Raw genomic sequence first — 17,555 nt, 5'->3', positions numbered from 1 at the left:
TGAAAATAGGCAAAAGCTAAAAAAATGAGATTTATACCATTAGGGAACAATCAGACATATCTGCAAGACATAATATATACAAAATATACAATGATGCTGATAATAGTAGTGCTTATTATAGCAAAATATTGAAGAAAAGCATTAATACCTAAAGAAAACATTACTATCCAACAATATGGAATTGGTTAAATTATGTATGGAACACTCTAGAGCTTCCCAAAATGATTTTTAAAGTGCATATGCAAGTTATGACTTGTAATTACTTTAAAAAAGTTATGAAGTATGAGTGAAATGTTTTATAAAATTTGCATACATACATAGATTTGCATATGAGAGAAAAAAGGGTCTGAATAGTTAACACTAATAATGAAAGAGAGGCTACCTCAGGGTTGTGGGACTATGGTTGATTCATATTTTTATTTTTGCTTATCTGAATTACAAAATACAGATAAAATATCAGAACATTTTCTGTGATAAACTTATTTGTACAATAATTTTTAAGCCAGTATGTACAATGATATGAGTCAGTAATACAAAGATTTGCAAGATTAGCTATAGCAGTGGAAGTCAAATTTGAACTTGAGGCACTAGTAGACAAATTGTTACTAAAGAAAATAGAAAATATAAGAAAGCTCTCTTATAAGTTTTTAAAAAGTGAATAAAAAGATAAAAATATTGAGGGAGACAGTGATAGAAATGACAGGATAAAATATAAGTTTACAGTCTACACATATTTGTTCTAAGAAAGGATTTAAAAATTGTAACAAAAATAATAATCAAATAAGTAGACAAAATAAGCTTACTATATTAAAGAAAATTTCGATGAAAACAAAAAATAAGCATGGTAGCAACTTCTAAATATACATAAATAATGCATTTACCCAGTCTGTCAAACAAAATAAACAAGCAAACAAAAACAGATCAAAGGGATAAAAATCACACTGGCCTCAGTTTCTCAGCAATTATATGTTAGAATACAATGGTGTTACATTCTTCAGAGATTTGGAGGGGGACAGTTGTAATTTAAGAATGTTAATTTGAATCAAATGTGTTTCATGTATGAAAGTTGAAAAATTATATTTTCAAGATAGTCAAGGATTCAGAAATATTCAACCCATGTACCTGTTTCTAATAAAATTCCCTAAACATATACATGAACAGAGAGAGATGAATCTAAATAAGAACTCAAGAAAGGGGAAATTATGGCTTGAAGGTTTTATGAGTTTTAACCTATTCAGACTGGAATGCAATCTTGGAAATTCTTCAGGATTTTTTCTTGTAAGGGATATGTCTTAGATTGAAGGCAGACACTGACTGTATAGTGATTCTGTTGACTATCTTTGTTCATTTTTTATACTTTTCCCAATAGTAAGAAATGTGTTTCATATTCAATAAACCTTTTTCTGAATATCTCTTGCTATTCTCCAAAAATATATTAACAACACGTTTACAGTGGTGAATCCACTTATGTGGTAGGCATGGTAGCTTCAGAATTGCTTAAGGAGAAGTCACATGTACCTTGCTCAAAGCAAAGCTACACAGAGACACATATTGGCACATATTTCTTCAAAGGCCTTGAGTAATGACCACTGGAAACTTTAAAATGCATATTAAACTATGGTTATCTATTTCATTGTTGCTCTTGTTAAATTTGACAAAACTCTTCATTATTAATACTCTTGAGGCCATTATGTCCATTATTAATCTCCTCTTCTAATTAGGTCCTTGAATGTTCCTTTGGGTTCCTTAAAAATCATCATATGCAAACTCTTCGAGGAAAACATAGGCAGAACACTCTATGACATAAATCACAGCAAGATCCTTTTGGACCCACATCCTAGAGAAATGGAAGTAAAAACAAAAATAAACAAATGGGACCTAATGAAACTTAAAAGCTTTTGCACAGCAAAGGAAACCATAAACAAGACAAAAAACCCTCAGAATGGGAGAAAATATTTTCAAATGAAACAACTGACAAAGGATTAATCCCCAAAATTTACAAGCAGCTCATGCAGCTCAATATCAAGAAAACAAACAACCCAATCCAAAAATGGGCAGAAAACCTAAATAGACATTTCTCCAAAGATGATATACAGATTGCCAACAAACACATGAAAGAATGCTCAACATCATTAATGATTAGAGAAATGCAAATCAAAACCACAATGAGATATCATCTCACACTGGTCAGAATTGTCATCATCAAAAAATCTACAAACAATAAATGCTGGAGAGGGTGTGGAGAAAAGGGAACCCTCTTGCACTGTTGGTGGGAATGTAAATTGATACAGCCACTATGGAGAACATTATGCAGGTTCCTTAAAAAACTAGTAATAGAACTACCATACGACCCAGCAATCCCACTACTGGGCATATACCCTGAAAAAACCATAATTCAAAAAGAGTCATGTACCAAGATGTTCATTGAAGCTCTATTTACAATAGCCAGGACATGGAAGCAACCTAAGTGTCCATCAACAGATGAATGGATAAAGAAGATGTGGCACATATATACAACGGAATATTACTCAGCCATAAAAAGAAATGAAATTGAGTTATTTATAGTGAGGTGGATGGACATAGAGTCTGTCATACAGAGTGAAGTAAGTCAGAAAGAGAAAGACAAATACCATATGCTAACACATATATATGGAACCTAAGAAAAAAAAAAAAAAAGGTCATGAAGAACCTAGGGGCAAGACGGGAATAAAGACACAGACCTACTAGCGAATGGACTTGAGGATATGGGGAGGGGGAAGAGTAAGCTGTGACAAAGTGAGAGAGTGGCATGGACTTATATACACTACCAAACGTAAAACAGATAGCTAGTGGGAAGCAGCCACATAGCACAGGGAGATCAGCTCGGTGCTTTGTGACCACCTAGAGGGGTGGGATAGGGAGGGTGGGAAGGAGACGCAAGAGGGAGGGGATTTGGCTATATATGTATAGGTATAGCTGATATACTTTGTTATACAGCAGAAACTAACACAACATTGTAAAGCAATTATACTCTAATAAAGATGTTAAACACACACACACACACACACAAATCATCATATGAAACACAGTTTTAACAAAGCTAAAAACACACATGCAGAAGACAGACTGAACTAAAACAATATACTAAAAGTGGTTATCTTCGGCTGAATGTTATCTTATGTATACATTTTATTCATTTTCAAAATTCCCTAAAATAATCATTTATTATTTTAAACTATAAAAAAGTCAGAAAATCTAAGAATAAGTGCATACAATTTTCATATACCATACAATGAGAAATATTTTTTTACAAACTATTATATATACTATGATCACAACTGGGAAGGAGAAAGATAAGACAGAAATACTTTGAAAAATGTTAACAGTTGCATTCAGTGAATGGTGGAAAGATGATTGATTCATTTATTCCTTCTACTTTTCAATATTTTTTATTTTATAAAATAAAATGTATATATTTCATGTTGAGAATAAAACTTTATAAGCAATCATAAGGATAAAAATTTGTATTTTTTACATGAGTTTAGCTGATTATTCTACCAGAATCAATTTTTGCATATAACTTTCAAAGCCAGGATAACCTTTTTTTTTTTTTTTTTTTTTTTTTTTTGCGGTACGCAGGCCTCTCACTGTTGTGGCCTCTCCCGCTTCGGAGCACAGGCTCCGGACGCACAGGCTCAGCGGCCATGGCTCACGGGCCCAGCTGCTCCGCGGCATGTGGGATCCTCCCGGACCGGGGCATGAACCCGCGTCCCCTGCATCGGCAGGCGGACTCTCAACCACTGCACCATCAGGGAAGCCCCAGGATAACCTTCTTTTGATAAAGGTAAAATATAATTTCCTTAAATTTTTGCCTCAAATATGTAGTAAAATTGGTATGATTATTCATTAATACTTTATTTATATTTTACCTGAAAGAAAAGGAGAAACTTTAATATAACTTCAGGGGGTTGAAAATTTACTAAGTATCTAGAAGCCTCAAATATAAAGAGACACTGACCACTCTAAATAAAAACATCAAACAAACATTGATTTATTTTTTACTCTCATGACATCAATCTGATTCCATTTGTCATCTGTCAAAGAACTTTTGATCTCAAAAGTGCTTCAGTAAAGAGATGGGCTATGTGACAAGTGATAAGACAGAGAGGGAACCATTCATTAAATTACTAATTGGAACAGATATGGAATTTCGCCTTCCAGGCAGATACAGAAAAAACGTCAAAGTCCGACTTGTGTCCCCAAACCAGACTTTTTGAAAAGCAGCAACACACATTTTTCGTTTAAAGATTGGTGTACTGATATTTCTGAGATGGCAACATGTATCACTGGGAGGGTGGCAACAATTCCACTTTTTCATGGGAGAGTGATAGGGTATCTTAGCTGTGGCATCCTTGCCCTGCAAAGACCACGCCTACTTTTCAACAGCAGGGGGTTGTGTAACTTGAAAAGCAGGAGTGATTTGTTTTTCTTCTAGATGTCAGTCCACTGAGATGAAACTTACAGCACTGCTTGTTTCTCTTGGGATGTGAATTGTCTTTAGCCGATGCCTACCAAATCACTGTCACATAGCAGCGGCCGACCTTTCTTTTCAATCTATGCACTTTCCAGGAGTTATAAATCAGTTGACTTTCAAGCTCGATGAGATGGCATATGCCCTAGTTTGAAGAACAGATGGAGGCTTGGGGGAAAATTGTTTCTGCAGACTTGCTACAAGCAGCACTGCTCCATAAAAGTGAACCATTCACACTAATTTCTCACATAAATTATATAGGCAGCAGGGAGCACCAGCCCATTCAGCAGAAAATCTTTCATCTAGCTTTCAGAGGTCATCTAACCAATTTAAATTAAAGTTATTTCTGATACATGGCTGTATTTTCATGCTGTACACTTCTAAGACATAGCAATTCACATCTAATAAAAGAATGGCATTAATTGTTCATGCAGTCCCTTTCTCAAAAAAAAACATAGAACAGCACAGTAATTGCCAGGAGATTATTTTTTTCAAGACTTCTAGAATAAGCTCTGTCTATTAATTAATCACAGAGGAATTAATAGTGGAAATGTGGCAGCTCTCCCGTAGAAAAATCAGGTAAATTGTCACTTCTCTTGTAAAAATTTCCTTACAAATTCTACTAAGGCCTGTTATCCAAACTCAAACTTTGACAGTTATCAAAAGAAATAGAAGCCCAGGACAATTCCATGAATACATTCATTCTTCTTCATGTGCAACAAATTATTCAACTCAAAGAAATTTGTCTATAAGATTTTAAAGATCAATATCGATTTTGCCTAACAGGGTAATAGATACGGCATTAATTTTTTGAATCCTTAAGAAACTGAAACATTAAGAAATTGAAGGCACCAGAGGACTAAATTGTTAATCAAAATTAGAGAGTTTTGAGAACAATATACTGAGGGTTAATGGATTAGGTATCATATCACAGTGTGACTTACTTTAAAATGAAGTAGTATTTACAGATAATGAGCTAGCGTGGTTTGGGGCTGATCTTAATTGTAAGAAAATTAGTGCACATTTCAATAATAATTATATTCAATAAATGTTTTTCCTGGTAGGAAATTATCAGTTATGTCAATGAAAACAGTCACACTGACAGAGCATTTTATAGTTCATGAATACCAATGCCTCTAAGAACTGAAAAAAAAAAAAGAGAACATACAAGAAAAAATTCTGAATAGAGTCACACATGAGTTTTAGCAACTAGGGGATCGATACAGAATTGAAGGTATAGTCCAGCCACCATCAGCAGAAATTTTTAAAACAAATTTAGGCATTTAATTAACTTAGGCACAGCATTTCTTTACTTGGATATCCATACTGGACATACATTTTTAGTCATTTAGAAAGAAAAACAAACGTCATTTTGGAATTTAAGAAATTTAAGAAATCAGTAATCATTGGTAAAGCATTACGTATAACCTAAGCCTTTTCAAGGTAAAAGTTCACCCTACAGAAACTGTTGCATATATCTCTGGACTGTGCATTCAAATTAACTTGCTGGTGCTGATCTTCTTAATTTGCTACCAGAAGACTTGGCCTCTATGGCTAATTTCTAATCAATGTTTGTTCTTTGAAGTATTTCGTGAACATCTCAAAATATAGATACTTTAGTAATTGTGAAACAAAATTTCTTAGACCTCCCAATTAAAAAGAGCCACACCAATCATTCAGTACATGGTCATCACAGATGAGAGTAAGGCCTAGAGAGTGAGACACATGGTCGCGAAACAGTGTCTAGAGAAGTAAAACCAGTTGCAGGATGTTTTACATTCATTCAGTACACATCACTGGGCACCACCTCTGTGCCAGATACTCTTTCAGGCATAGCACTGGGATAAAGGAGTGAACAAACTAGGAATACAGAGTCCCTGCCTTTGAAGTCTTTAGGATATGTCATTTTCATTAGCCTTGCTATTGGCTCCATTGTAGACCCTATCTGGTTTTCATTTTCTCTCATCTTTCCTATTATATGCTAAATTTCTGTATTTTATAGTTCTTTGTAAAACAACTTAAAATCTTTTAGTATTAAAGTGGGATAAAATATATAAATGAATACACATATTACTTATTGGTTAAAAAAATGTCACCACAACATTGCCATATGAGGGGTTGTAAGGTGCTGAGAGAGGGGAGTTTGAGGCAAAGTACAAGTCCATTTTGAGCTTTTCCCTTTTTGAGACAATTTGAAAGTTTGCGATTTTAGTCATATTTGTCATAGGGTTTTCATTATATCTTGATTTGGCTAGACAGTTAATGTCTATTTCTTATTCAAACCTTTCTAATGTCTGGAACATCCTTAAGCATGTTCATAAGAAATTTAGTGGAAAACAAGACTCTCAGTGCATGCCAGTGCATGTCACATTCTGTCACGTAGCACGGTATCAAGGACAGATGGAGAAAGGTAATTTCTACTAATATCTGCTGCAACAAAATGTTTATAAAGTAAAGAAATTGAGAGACACCTTAGTGTAGTTGTACCTATTTTCATCTTAGTTCATCAGAATAACTGAATGGTTTATAACACCATATAGTTATTTTTTAAAATCCAATCTGACTATTTTTCTCCAACTCTCTCCCAAGGTCTACACTGAATACTATAAAATAGTATTTTCGCACAATTTTAAAACCATGTCTTGGAATTAGAATTTATAATAAAACTGAATTTCATAGTGCACCGATTACTCATAGTTTGCTCCTCATTAAGTGTGTAAGTAACAAGTAGTATTTCAAGTTCTTTTGAGTGACTACTTGAAGTGATTTCAGATTCCTGCCCAAAATAGGGAACTAGAGTGGACTCTTGGCTCCTTCTCCTGGGGAAATGAGGGGAGGAAATGTGGATTCTGGGAAGTAACAAACAAAAAGAGTATAAGGAGGAGGAAGAGAGGAAGGAAGGAGGAAGGAGAAAGGGAAAGGGGAGGAAGAGGAGGAAGGAGAGAAGGCAAATAATGAGGGTGGAGAGGAGAGGGGCAAGGGGAGGATGAAGAAGGAGAAGAAGATGAGGAGGGGAAGAGGGAGAAGACGACTCCTCAGGAGACCTGAAGGTTGTCTTAAACTGATGAGTGGAGAATGTCTAGTGGCAGAAGCGAGAGGATAGTTCCCAGAAGAGCGGTGTAAACGCCCACATAATTTTTTATTCTCCTATGACTCATGCTTTAATGTTTGACTTTGGTGCAATATAAAGCTCCCTTCCACTAAAGGACCACATTCTACACTTATGCTTGCTTCAACACTCCTTTTTTATTGTTATTATTTTTTATTGGAGTATAGTTGCTTTAAAATATCGTGCCAGTTTATACTGTAGAGCAAACTGAATCAGCTACACATACATATATATTCCCTCCTTTTAGAATTTCCCTCTCATCTAGGTCACCACAGAGCACCGAGTAGAGTTCCCTGTGCTATACAGCAGGCTCTCACCAGTTATCTACTTTATATATAGTATCAATAGTGTATATATGTCCATCCCAATCTCCCAGTTCATCCCACCCCCCCTCGCCCCCTGGTATCCACATGTCCATTCTCTACATCTGTGTCTCCACCTCTGCCCTGCAGACAAGATCTCTACACCAATTTTTTCAGATTCCATATATATGCGTTAATACATGATATTTGTTTTTCTCTTTCTGACTTACTTCATTCTGTATGACAGTCTCCAGGTCCATCCATATCTCTACAAATGACCCAATTCCATTACTTTTTATGGCTGAGAAATATTCCACTGTATATATGTACCACCTCTTCTTTATCCATTCATCTGTTGATGGACATTTACGTTGCTTCCATGACCTGGCTATTGTAAATAGTGCTGCTATTAACATTGGGGTGCATGTGTCTTTTTGAATTATGGTTTTCTCTGGGTATATGCCCAGGAGTGGGATTGCTGGGTCATATGGTAGTTCTATTTTTACTTTTTTAAGGAAGCTCCGTACTGTTCTCCACAGTGGTGTATCAATCTACATTCCCAACCAACAGTGCAAGAGGGTTCCCTTTTCTCCACACCTTCTCCAGCATTTATTTATTTATTTTTATTATTTTTTTAATTTTTATTTATTTATTCATTCATTCATTCATTCATTTATGGCTGTGTTGGCTCTTCGTTTCTGCGTGAGGGCTTTCTCTAGTTGCAGCAAGTGGGGGCCACTCTTCAACGCGGTGCGCGGGCCCCTCACTATCACGGCCTCTCGTTGCGGAGCACAGGCTCCAGACGTGCAGGCTCAGTATTTGTGGCTCACAGGGCTAGTTGCTCCGCGGCATGTGGGATCTTCCCAGACCAGGGCTCGAACCCCTGTCCCCTGCATTGGCAGGCAGATTCTCAACCACTGCGCCACCAGGGAAGCCCCTCCAGCATTTATCGTTTGTATATTTTTTGATGATGGCTATTCTGACTGGTGTGAGGTGATATCTCACTGTAGTTTTGATTTGCATTTCTGTAATAATCAGTGATGTTGAGCATCTTTTCATGTGTTTGTTGGTCATCTGTATGTCTTCTTTGAAGAAATGTCTAGTAAGGTCTTCCACCCATCTTTTGATTGGGTTGTTTGTTTTTTTGATATTGAGTGGCATGAACTGTTTGTATATTTTGGAGATTAATCCTTTGTCTGTTGATTCATTTGCAAATATATTCTCCCATTCTGAGGGTTGTCTTTTCATCTTGCTTATGGTTTCCTTTGCTGTGTAAAAGCTTTTAAGTTTCATTAGGTCCCATTTGTTTATTTTTATTCTTATTCTCATTACTCTTGGAGGTGGGCCAAAAAAGATCTTGCTGCAATTTATGTCAAAGAGTGTTCTGCCTAGGTTTTCCTCTAAGAGTTTTATAGTGTCTGGCCTTACAGTTAGGTCTTTAATCCATAATTTTGGAAGTCCTAGCCATGGCAATCAGAGGAGAAAAAGATATAAAAGGAATACAAATTGGCAAAGAAGAAGTAAAACTGTCACTGTTTGCAGATGACATGATACTATACATAGAAAATCCTAACGATGCCACCAGAAAACTACTAGAGCTCATCAATGAATTTAGTAAAGTCGCAGGATACAAAACTAATACACAGAGATCACTTGCATTCCTATACACTAACAACGAAAGATCAGAAGGAGAAATTAAGGAAACAATCCCATTTACCATTGCAACAAAAAGAATAAAATACCTAGGAATAAACCTACCGCAGAAGACTATAAGATACTGATGAAAGAAATCAAAGATGACACAAACAGATGGTGAGATACACCATATTCTTGGATTGGAAGAATCAATATTGTGAAAATGACTAGACTACCCAAAGCAATCTACAGAGTCAATGCAATCCCTATCAAATTATCAATGGCATTTTTCACAGAACTAGAACAAAAAATTTTAAAATTTTTATGGAGACACAAAAGACCCCAAATATCAAAAGCAATCTTGAGAAAGAAAAATGGAGCTGAAGGAATCAGGAACCCTGACTTCAGACTATACTACAAAGCTACAGTAATCAAGACAGTATGGTACTGGCACAAAAACAGAAATATAGATCAACAGAACAGGACAGAAAGCCCAGAGATAAATCCACGCACCTATGGTCACCTAATCTATGACAAAGGAGGCTAGAATATACAATGGAGCAAACATAGCCTCTTCAATAAGTGGTGCTGGGAAAACTGGACAGCTACATGTAAAAGAATGAAATTAGAACACTTCCTAACACCATACACAAAAATAAACTCAAAATGGATTAAAGACCTAAATGTAAGGCCAGACAGCCCTCCTTTAAGTAGAAGAAGTTGAGACAATGTGCCGAAAGCTCTGCAAGTTCGTATGACATTTCTTCTGTCTCCAGAATGTCCTCTAGGTAGAGCCTCACCCCACCCCACACTATGCTTATAAAGGGGTATGACTCATATCACAAAATTACAGGAGACTGAATAATGGAAATTTAAGGTGTGGAAACACAATTTTTAAATGTCCATTGTTCATGCTGATTATCTGCTTTGTAACTTATTCAGAAGGGTTGGCTCTTGATCAACTTCCGTTGCTTGAACTCTGGATATTGAACATATCAGCAACAGAACAAAGCCATGTTTCCTGAAAGTTAGTAGAGTCAAGAAAAATGCAGAAAAGTAAGTGGATTAAATGTTTAGAGAAATTAGTATGCTTTGTAATGGATTCAACCATTCACAATCAAGAATTCTTCAGCTTTATTTAGAAAATGTATATTTAAAAATAAAAAAGTATGCAGAGCTTGCCTGGTACATTTCATAATCTAGATTAAATCTATCATCTTTCATAATCATTAACTTGCCACCGATAAGTATATGGGAAATTTCACTACAAATATTTTGCAAAACTTCTTTCATGTTAACCAAGGAAGGTATAAGCCCAGCCATGACAAAGATGCACAAATCAGTCTTATTTTTTTATTTTAATAAAAATTCTTACATAGCTATAGTCTCCTATCTGGCTAGCAGGTGCAGGCATTTATTTTTGACTGTCATTATCTTTTTCTTGAGCTAAGTGATTTATTTTACTACATCTTGAATATTTAGAGATTACATATTTACTTTGGAGAATATCTAGAGATATGGCAATAAAAAAAGTAGGCAGTAAAGAGCTTTCATAAAATCCACAAACACAATGAGGAGTCCATCATAAGACAGGAAACCAGCTCTAAATCCTAGGCATTTAACTTTTTTTTTTAATTAATTTTTCTTGGAGTATGGTTGCTTTACAATGTTGTACTAGCCTCCACTGCACAACAAAATGAATCAGCCATACACATACAGCTATCCCCTCGCTTTTGGACTTCCCTCCCATTTAGGTTATCACAGTGTGTTAGGTAGAGTTCCCTGAGCTATACAGTATGTTCCCATTTTATACATAGTATCAATAATGTATATGTGTCAATCCCAGTCTCCCAATTCCTCCCACCCCACCTCTTTCACCCTTGGTATCCATACATTTGTTCTCTACTTGACTGTCATTATCTTAATGTAGAGCAGCACTGTCTAATATGGTAACCATGTGGCTATTTAAATTAAAATTAATTAAAATTTAAAATTTAGTTCCTCAGTCTCTCTGGAGACATTTCAAGTGCTTAACGGCCACATATGGCTACTTGTAATGTATTAGACAGTGCAGATGCAGAACATTTCCACCACTGCAGAAAGTTGCATTAGACAGTGCTTGGATCTTTAGTGATACCGCAAGGAATATACTAAACTGCACGGATTGTGACATTGGTCTGCCCTGTTGTTTTGACATGTGGAACAAATGACCATTTCATGTGCCCTAAACTATGATGGTAGCTCAGGATGTGGGTTGAGAAACCTAAACCTGCGAAGACATTTGCCTGTCTCTAACTCTTACTTCTACGTTCTGACTTTAGTAAGTCATTTATTAAGTATTACCATAGAGTGCCTTTGTTATTTCAAGAATATATGGTGATTTCTAGTATGGTGATGATCAGGTCAGCTAATCCAGAGCAAAAAGAAGGGGAATTTGAGGTCTTGGGCAGGGATCCTCTCTCAGCAACTTCACAGACTGGAATGAGCCTGAGATGCTGGGGAAGTCTTCATCAGGGTTTAGAGCAGTGACTTCTGTCTTTCAGGCCTCTTGAAATTCTGATAAAGGAAATGGATCTCCTTGCCACTTAATTATACACACCATTTCAGGTACTCACCACTGCCCTTGGAGCCCCAGGGGTGTCACAGGGAGTGTGGAGAGAGGACAGGTATTTTCCTGGGAATCAGAGCTACTTAGGAGCCTTCAGCAAGGGGCGAGCTATGACATGAGATGAGAAGTTTGCTTGACCAGGGCTCTGTCCACACATGGCGAAGTACAGTTCAGGGTCTGGGGTTGTTCAGTTAGTTTGTTTTTGTGGGGTGCATGCGGAGCCCTGCTTCCTTCAACATTCAAGTTCCCTTCCTTAGAAATGGCATCCTAAAAGAAGGCCTCTGGTCTTATCAAGTACTGGACTTTCCCCATAGTACATGTGCCAAGGAATAAATATGAATATATTGAAAGACTGCTCACAAGCCTGTGCTTAATAATTTTAATGTTTTATCTTCAACATTACAGTAGTACAATTGAAATCTGGTTGATAAAGCTTTAAAAGGTAGAAGTCTACCAGTTATAGGATAAGATGTTTCTTTAAATGTATGCTATTATCCTACCAGTGGCAGCAAATAAATTGCTTCCTCTTTATTCTGACTTTTTAACTTGCTGAATCAGTACAACAGTCAATAGTAGCTTAAAAGAATTAATATAGTTATAAAAAAGAAAAGCAATTTATATCCCATCTGACTGTTGGATTATCAAAGATAAAGCAAAATGATTCATCCTATATTTTTATTATTTGCAAGATGAATTTTTTCTAGTCTCTTGACATTTCGAAAAGTTACTCATACGATTATTCAAACAGGTCAAAAAATCTATGAATTCTTTGTATTGATAGAATTTTTATGTGCTAAAATTACTTAAAACACCAAAAATCGACTCACTTTTTATAAAGAAATATGGCATATTCTTTTACTCAAAAGGAATCAAGTTCTTAAGAACGTGCACTATGTTATCGTGAATGAATTGGTACATAGACAAACACAAAATCCATCTAACTAATCAAATACAAACAAACCCCCAAATTAAAGTTTTTAAGAATAAAATATGTAAATTAGTTATACTTGCTATAAATTTTTTCTCATTATGCACATTTTCACATAACTAATGCAAATTTTAAGAGAGATGATTAAAACCAGGATAATAATGTCCTTCATTCTCCTAAAAAAATTATGACAAAACTTAATAACAAGGATATCTTCAGATTTCTCTTGCCAAACAAGTTTTAATAATTCTAAGTTCAATAACTGGATATCATGTGACTGCTCAAGATTTCAAAATGTTTGATAATTATATGAAAACATTTAAAGACATACTAGAAATAATGCAAACAATTCTTTCAGTTTTTCCATAAAAGAAGGAAAAGGTTAATTTTAATGAATTTCTAAGCTATTTACTTGGATGAATTCTACACTTTGATCATTTTTATTTTTTAACGTAAATTTATTTGTTACTAATTATAAACAATCCTGACATTCACCCTTCAGATACTACTGTGGGACTTTTTTATTACATGGATCAATTGCTAAATTAAAAATGATATTTGGCAAAGCCTTTTATGTTCCTTAACCTGATATGATGCTCACACATGTGCAACTGCTTTTCTTTCTTTAGGCAGAGAACCCCTTTTAGCTGATAAATATCACCCAAAGCAAAGTCCTTGATAACAAAAAATAATTAAATAGCAGAAGCTGGTTAGAGATCAGCATTCATTTTTCAAATTAAATGTAAAAGCCTTCTTCAGTTAAGAGATTGGCAAGTTTTTACAAATAACATCAGTGAGCCTTTTAGAAAGAAACAGCCACATTAAAATGGAGTCATTAGGCAATACATTTATTTTGAAACCAATTAACCTTTTGTCAGAAAAATGTCCGTGCTGTAATGGCCTCACTGGCGGAGGTCAGCCTCTAACAGGGCACGTATGACAGCCACTGTGCCGGCTGACACGTGCTGCAGACAGAGAGGAGAGGGCAGCAGTGAGAACCGGCCTTCTTTTGTATTCCTGACTGCATTTCCAGGGAGCAGACAATCTTGACCTATCCATTAGGTAATTAAAGCTTCCATTTGGAAGTGTCCTGCAGGAAGGTGAAATTTGGGGGAGATAAATGGCTGTTGTTCTTTGTATCCAGCCACCAGTTCCATAATTTGATGGACTGCCTGAAACAGGCTGGGATGCCAGGTTCTCATAAAAACAGAGATGAAATGGTCAGCACACAATTCTCTAAGGCAAAGCAACTCTGTCATTTTCTTTTTTGCAGGCTATAATTTAATTGTTAGTCAAGGTGGACAGCTGACACAGGGGAGCTTTCTCTCAGAGCTTACCTACCATCTTCCATTCACTGAGAAATCACTCCAGCTTATTTACTTATCAGCCAAGTTTGTTTGACATTGGGAAATGTCACTTCTACAGGGAGCACAGCTGGTTCTCCCAGCTGTGCCCTGACTTACCTTCCACGCTATTTTGTTTCCTTTCGAATCATGTTCAAGGGCAATTGGGAAGTCCCCTCGTTCATAAAATTTTCGAAATGCTGTGGGCCTCGTTGGTCTTTCTTTAAATGCTCCTGCAGTTGGAGGGCCTCTCACCTTTAAAGAAAAAAAAATAGGAATCAGGTTTTAAAACACATTGGAAAATGCACAGTGAAAAGACTTTGGCTTTTATGTTTCATTTTGTATAAAATGTTCTGGAAGACAAACCAAATTATCTTAATAATGAACAACCGAAATCTCACAAATACAAACATTTGGAGAAGAAAATTATTTTATAATAACTATTAAGGATTTACTTTATTTCAAGCTACTTTACAAAGCATTCCTAGAAAATGTCACTTTAAAATATCACTTTATAAGGAAGAAAAGCCTGAACTTTTGTTTAAGGCAAACATTTTAATAGAAGCAACTAAGTTCAGAGTGTTAAAATATTTAAGATTCTTAATAACTGCAAATTCTAATCTCAGGTCTGATATACTTTGTAGAATACTCCAGAAATAAATTTAAAATATGTCCTTCAAATCTTTCTATATAAATAAAATGTTAGGATATGTTCTCATGTTATAAGTATTAACAATAAAACCATAAAATTGTGATGTAAAATTAAGTGATGATAAATAAGAGAGTTTAAGAAGAAAAATGGTGGTCTACTGTGTGTGCATAGCATACATTTGGTAACATGAATTTATGAGAAAGAAACATTAGAAGAGATTATATGAGAATCTTTCACCTGCCAAATTATGTTTTATGCAAGAAGAAACATTTCATACTGAGTTATTCACATTGACTACAACTTTTAAATCTGCATTATTTACATACGAACTAATTCATTATGTTATAAAATTCAAAGTGATTAGTGAATGACTATCATTAGAAAATGATAGTCAGCTGTATTGTTTCTTATATATAGTCTAAACATTATTATCTTTACCTGTTTGTAAAAAAAAAGGTAAATGTTAGTCATCCATTAGTTTAATAAAAACAATTATTTTGTTAATTCTTAAATAGACAAGAGAGCAAATAATTTACCTACTATCTTAATATTTTATTTGATGCCATATTAATTTTTAATATCTGTGTGAAAAATAATTTTAATAAAGTATATATAAAAATATATCTAATATAACAAATATTATATATTATATAATGACAAATACATTTTATCTGAAGCACACATAAAGACTACTATTAGAAACTGAGTAGGAGATTAAGAAATACCTTATTAAGATGATTAAATGCTGAAGTGGAATTGAAAAGTGAGGTAACACAAAGGCATTTATTAGAGCTTAAAATGTTCTTCACTACATAGCACATTATTCGCAGCAAATGATTATGTAAGTAACTGAAATGACACTGGGCAGTGGAGAAGCAAGATTTACTCTTACTTATTGAAGATTTAAAATTTGTTCTGGTATTAGAATTTTTCAGCCAAGTTCATTCAATTGTTAAATGACCATACGCATACAGCAACTACTTTGTGCAGAGTTCTCAGCTGGATGCTATATATAAAGGAGGACATTCTCAACAATGTTAGTATAATGTCACTCCTGGACTTTTGCAAATCATGAAGCAATAAATTTTGAAACATATTTTTGGGAAATGATAAAGAATCAACAGTTTTTTATTTTGCCAAGAAGTTACATCAAAAAAAATTACTATTTACCATCATGTCATCATTTTAACACCCCCCAGAAGTGGTAGAACATAAACTAGAGAAAGAAAGCATAACCAGCATGCATATGTATTTACAGAAAGTTATAGTGCAATAGTACATATGCATGTGCATGTGTACATGTGTATTATTATTATTTGTATACAGATACCTCACTTTTTATATTTTTGAAAAATTAATTTTTAATGGGTAAATAGGTATATATATATATATATAGTATGATACATATATATATATATATATATATATATATATATATATATACACATATATATAAAATGGACTATTATTCAGCCATAAAAAGAAGGAAGTCCTGCTGTTTGGAATGACATGGATAGACCTTGAGGACATTATGCTAAGTGAAATAAGTCAGACAGACAAATACTGTATGATCTCACTTTTCTGTGGAATCTTAAAAAAAACTGAACTCATAGAAACAGAGAGTGGAATGGTGTTTGCCAGGGACTGGGAGTGTGTGGCATCTATTGATTGTCTTTTTTCATTTGCTTTACAATCTTCCTGATTCTTGGTGTGACAACTGATTTTTTTATTGAAACCTGGACATTGGTGTGTTATGAGACTCTAGATCTTAAACTTTCTGCTTTAGCTGCTTTATTCTTACACCTCTCTAGCAGAAATGAGGTGAGGGGTGCCACCTGACTACTACCAGGTTGGGGTAGAAGTACTGGTATCCCACCTGGCCTCGGCTGAACCATGTGGAGGGAGCTCCTCATTAACACTGGGTGAGGGTGGGAGTTTCAGCACCACTGGCCTCCACTGTCACCTCCCTGACAGGGAAGGGTAGCAGTGTCTCATTATTGCTCCCCACCCTGACAACACAGATGAAGTGGCCTCATTACTGCTAGGCAGTGCCTGTCCCTCCACGAGGCATCCTCTGACACCACCCCAACAGGAAGGGGGAAGACCCTCTTATGACTGCTGGCTGGGGTGAAAGTCCAATCTGCCCCCACATGTTCTCCATTGACACTATGGGTGTTGGGGACCTCTTTTCTATTCCAGTAGAGATCAAAGACAATTCCTCATTTAAAAAGTTCAGATACAACAATTATTTAGGACTTTTTGTCTGCTCATAATATCCTAACCATATTTTTCAGTTTTTTTAGATGCCAAATTATTATTTATGCTATTGATAGTAAGCCTCTCATTTATTTAACTGACTTAAAATTTGTTTGAGATTATCCATCTTTCTCCTTTTTCTTTGTATTTATCTTAAAATCAATTTCTCTTTTCCCATATATCTCTTATTCTAAATATACTCCAATCTTTCT

The 17,555-nt window shown here is 35.2% G+C and overlaps 1 protein-coding gene across 1 annotated transcript in view; it reads right to left on the bottom strand.

Moving 5' to 3' along the window:
• PACRG (parkin coregulated) overlaps positions 1-17,555 on the bottom strand; it is a 544,435-nt gene that overhangs the window by 453,608 nt on the left and 73,272 nt on the right. Inside the window, exon 2 of the mRNA XM_081250477.1 lies at positions 14,556-14,690. Coding sequence (XP_081106603.1) covers positions 14,556-14,690 — 135 coding nt within the window. The remainder of the gene's footprint in view (positions 1-14,555; positions 14,691-17,555) is intronic.

Source organism: Mesoplodon bidens (genome assembly GCF_964165515.1).
Source record: "Mesoplodon bidens genome assembly, chromosome: 12".
NCBI classification, from domain to species: domain Eukaryota; kingdom Metazoa; phylum Chordata; class Mammalia; order Artiodactyla; family Ziphiidae; genus Mesoplodon; species Mesoplodon bidens.
This window is presented reverse-complemented; position numbering and strand designations above follow the sequence as displayed.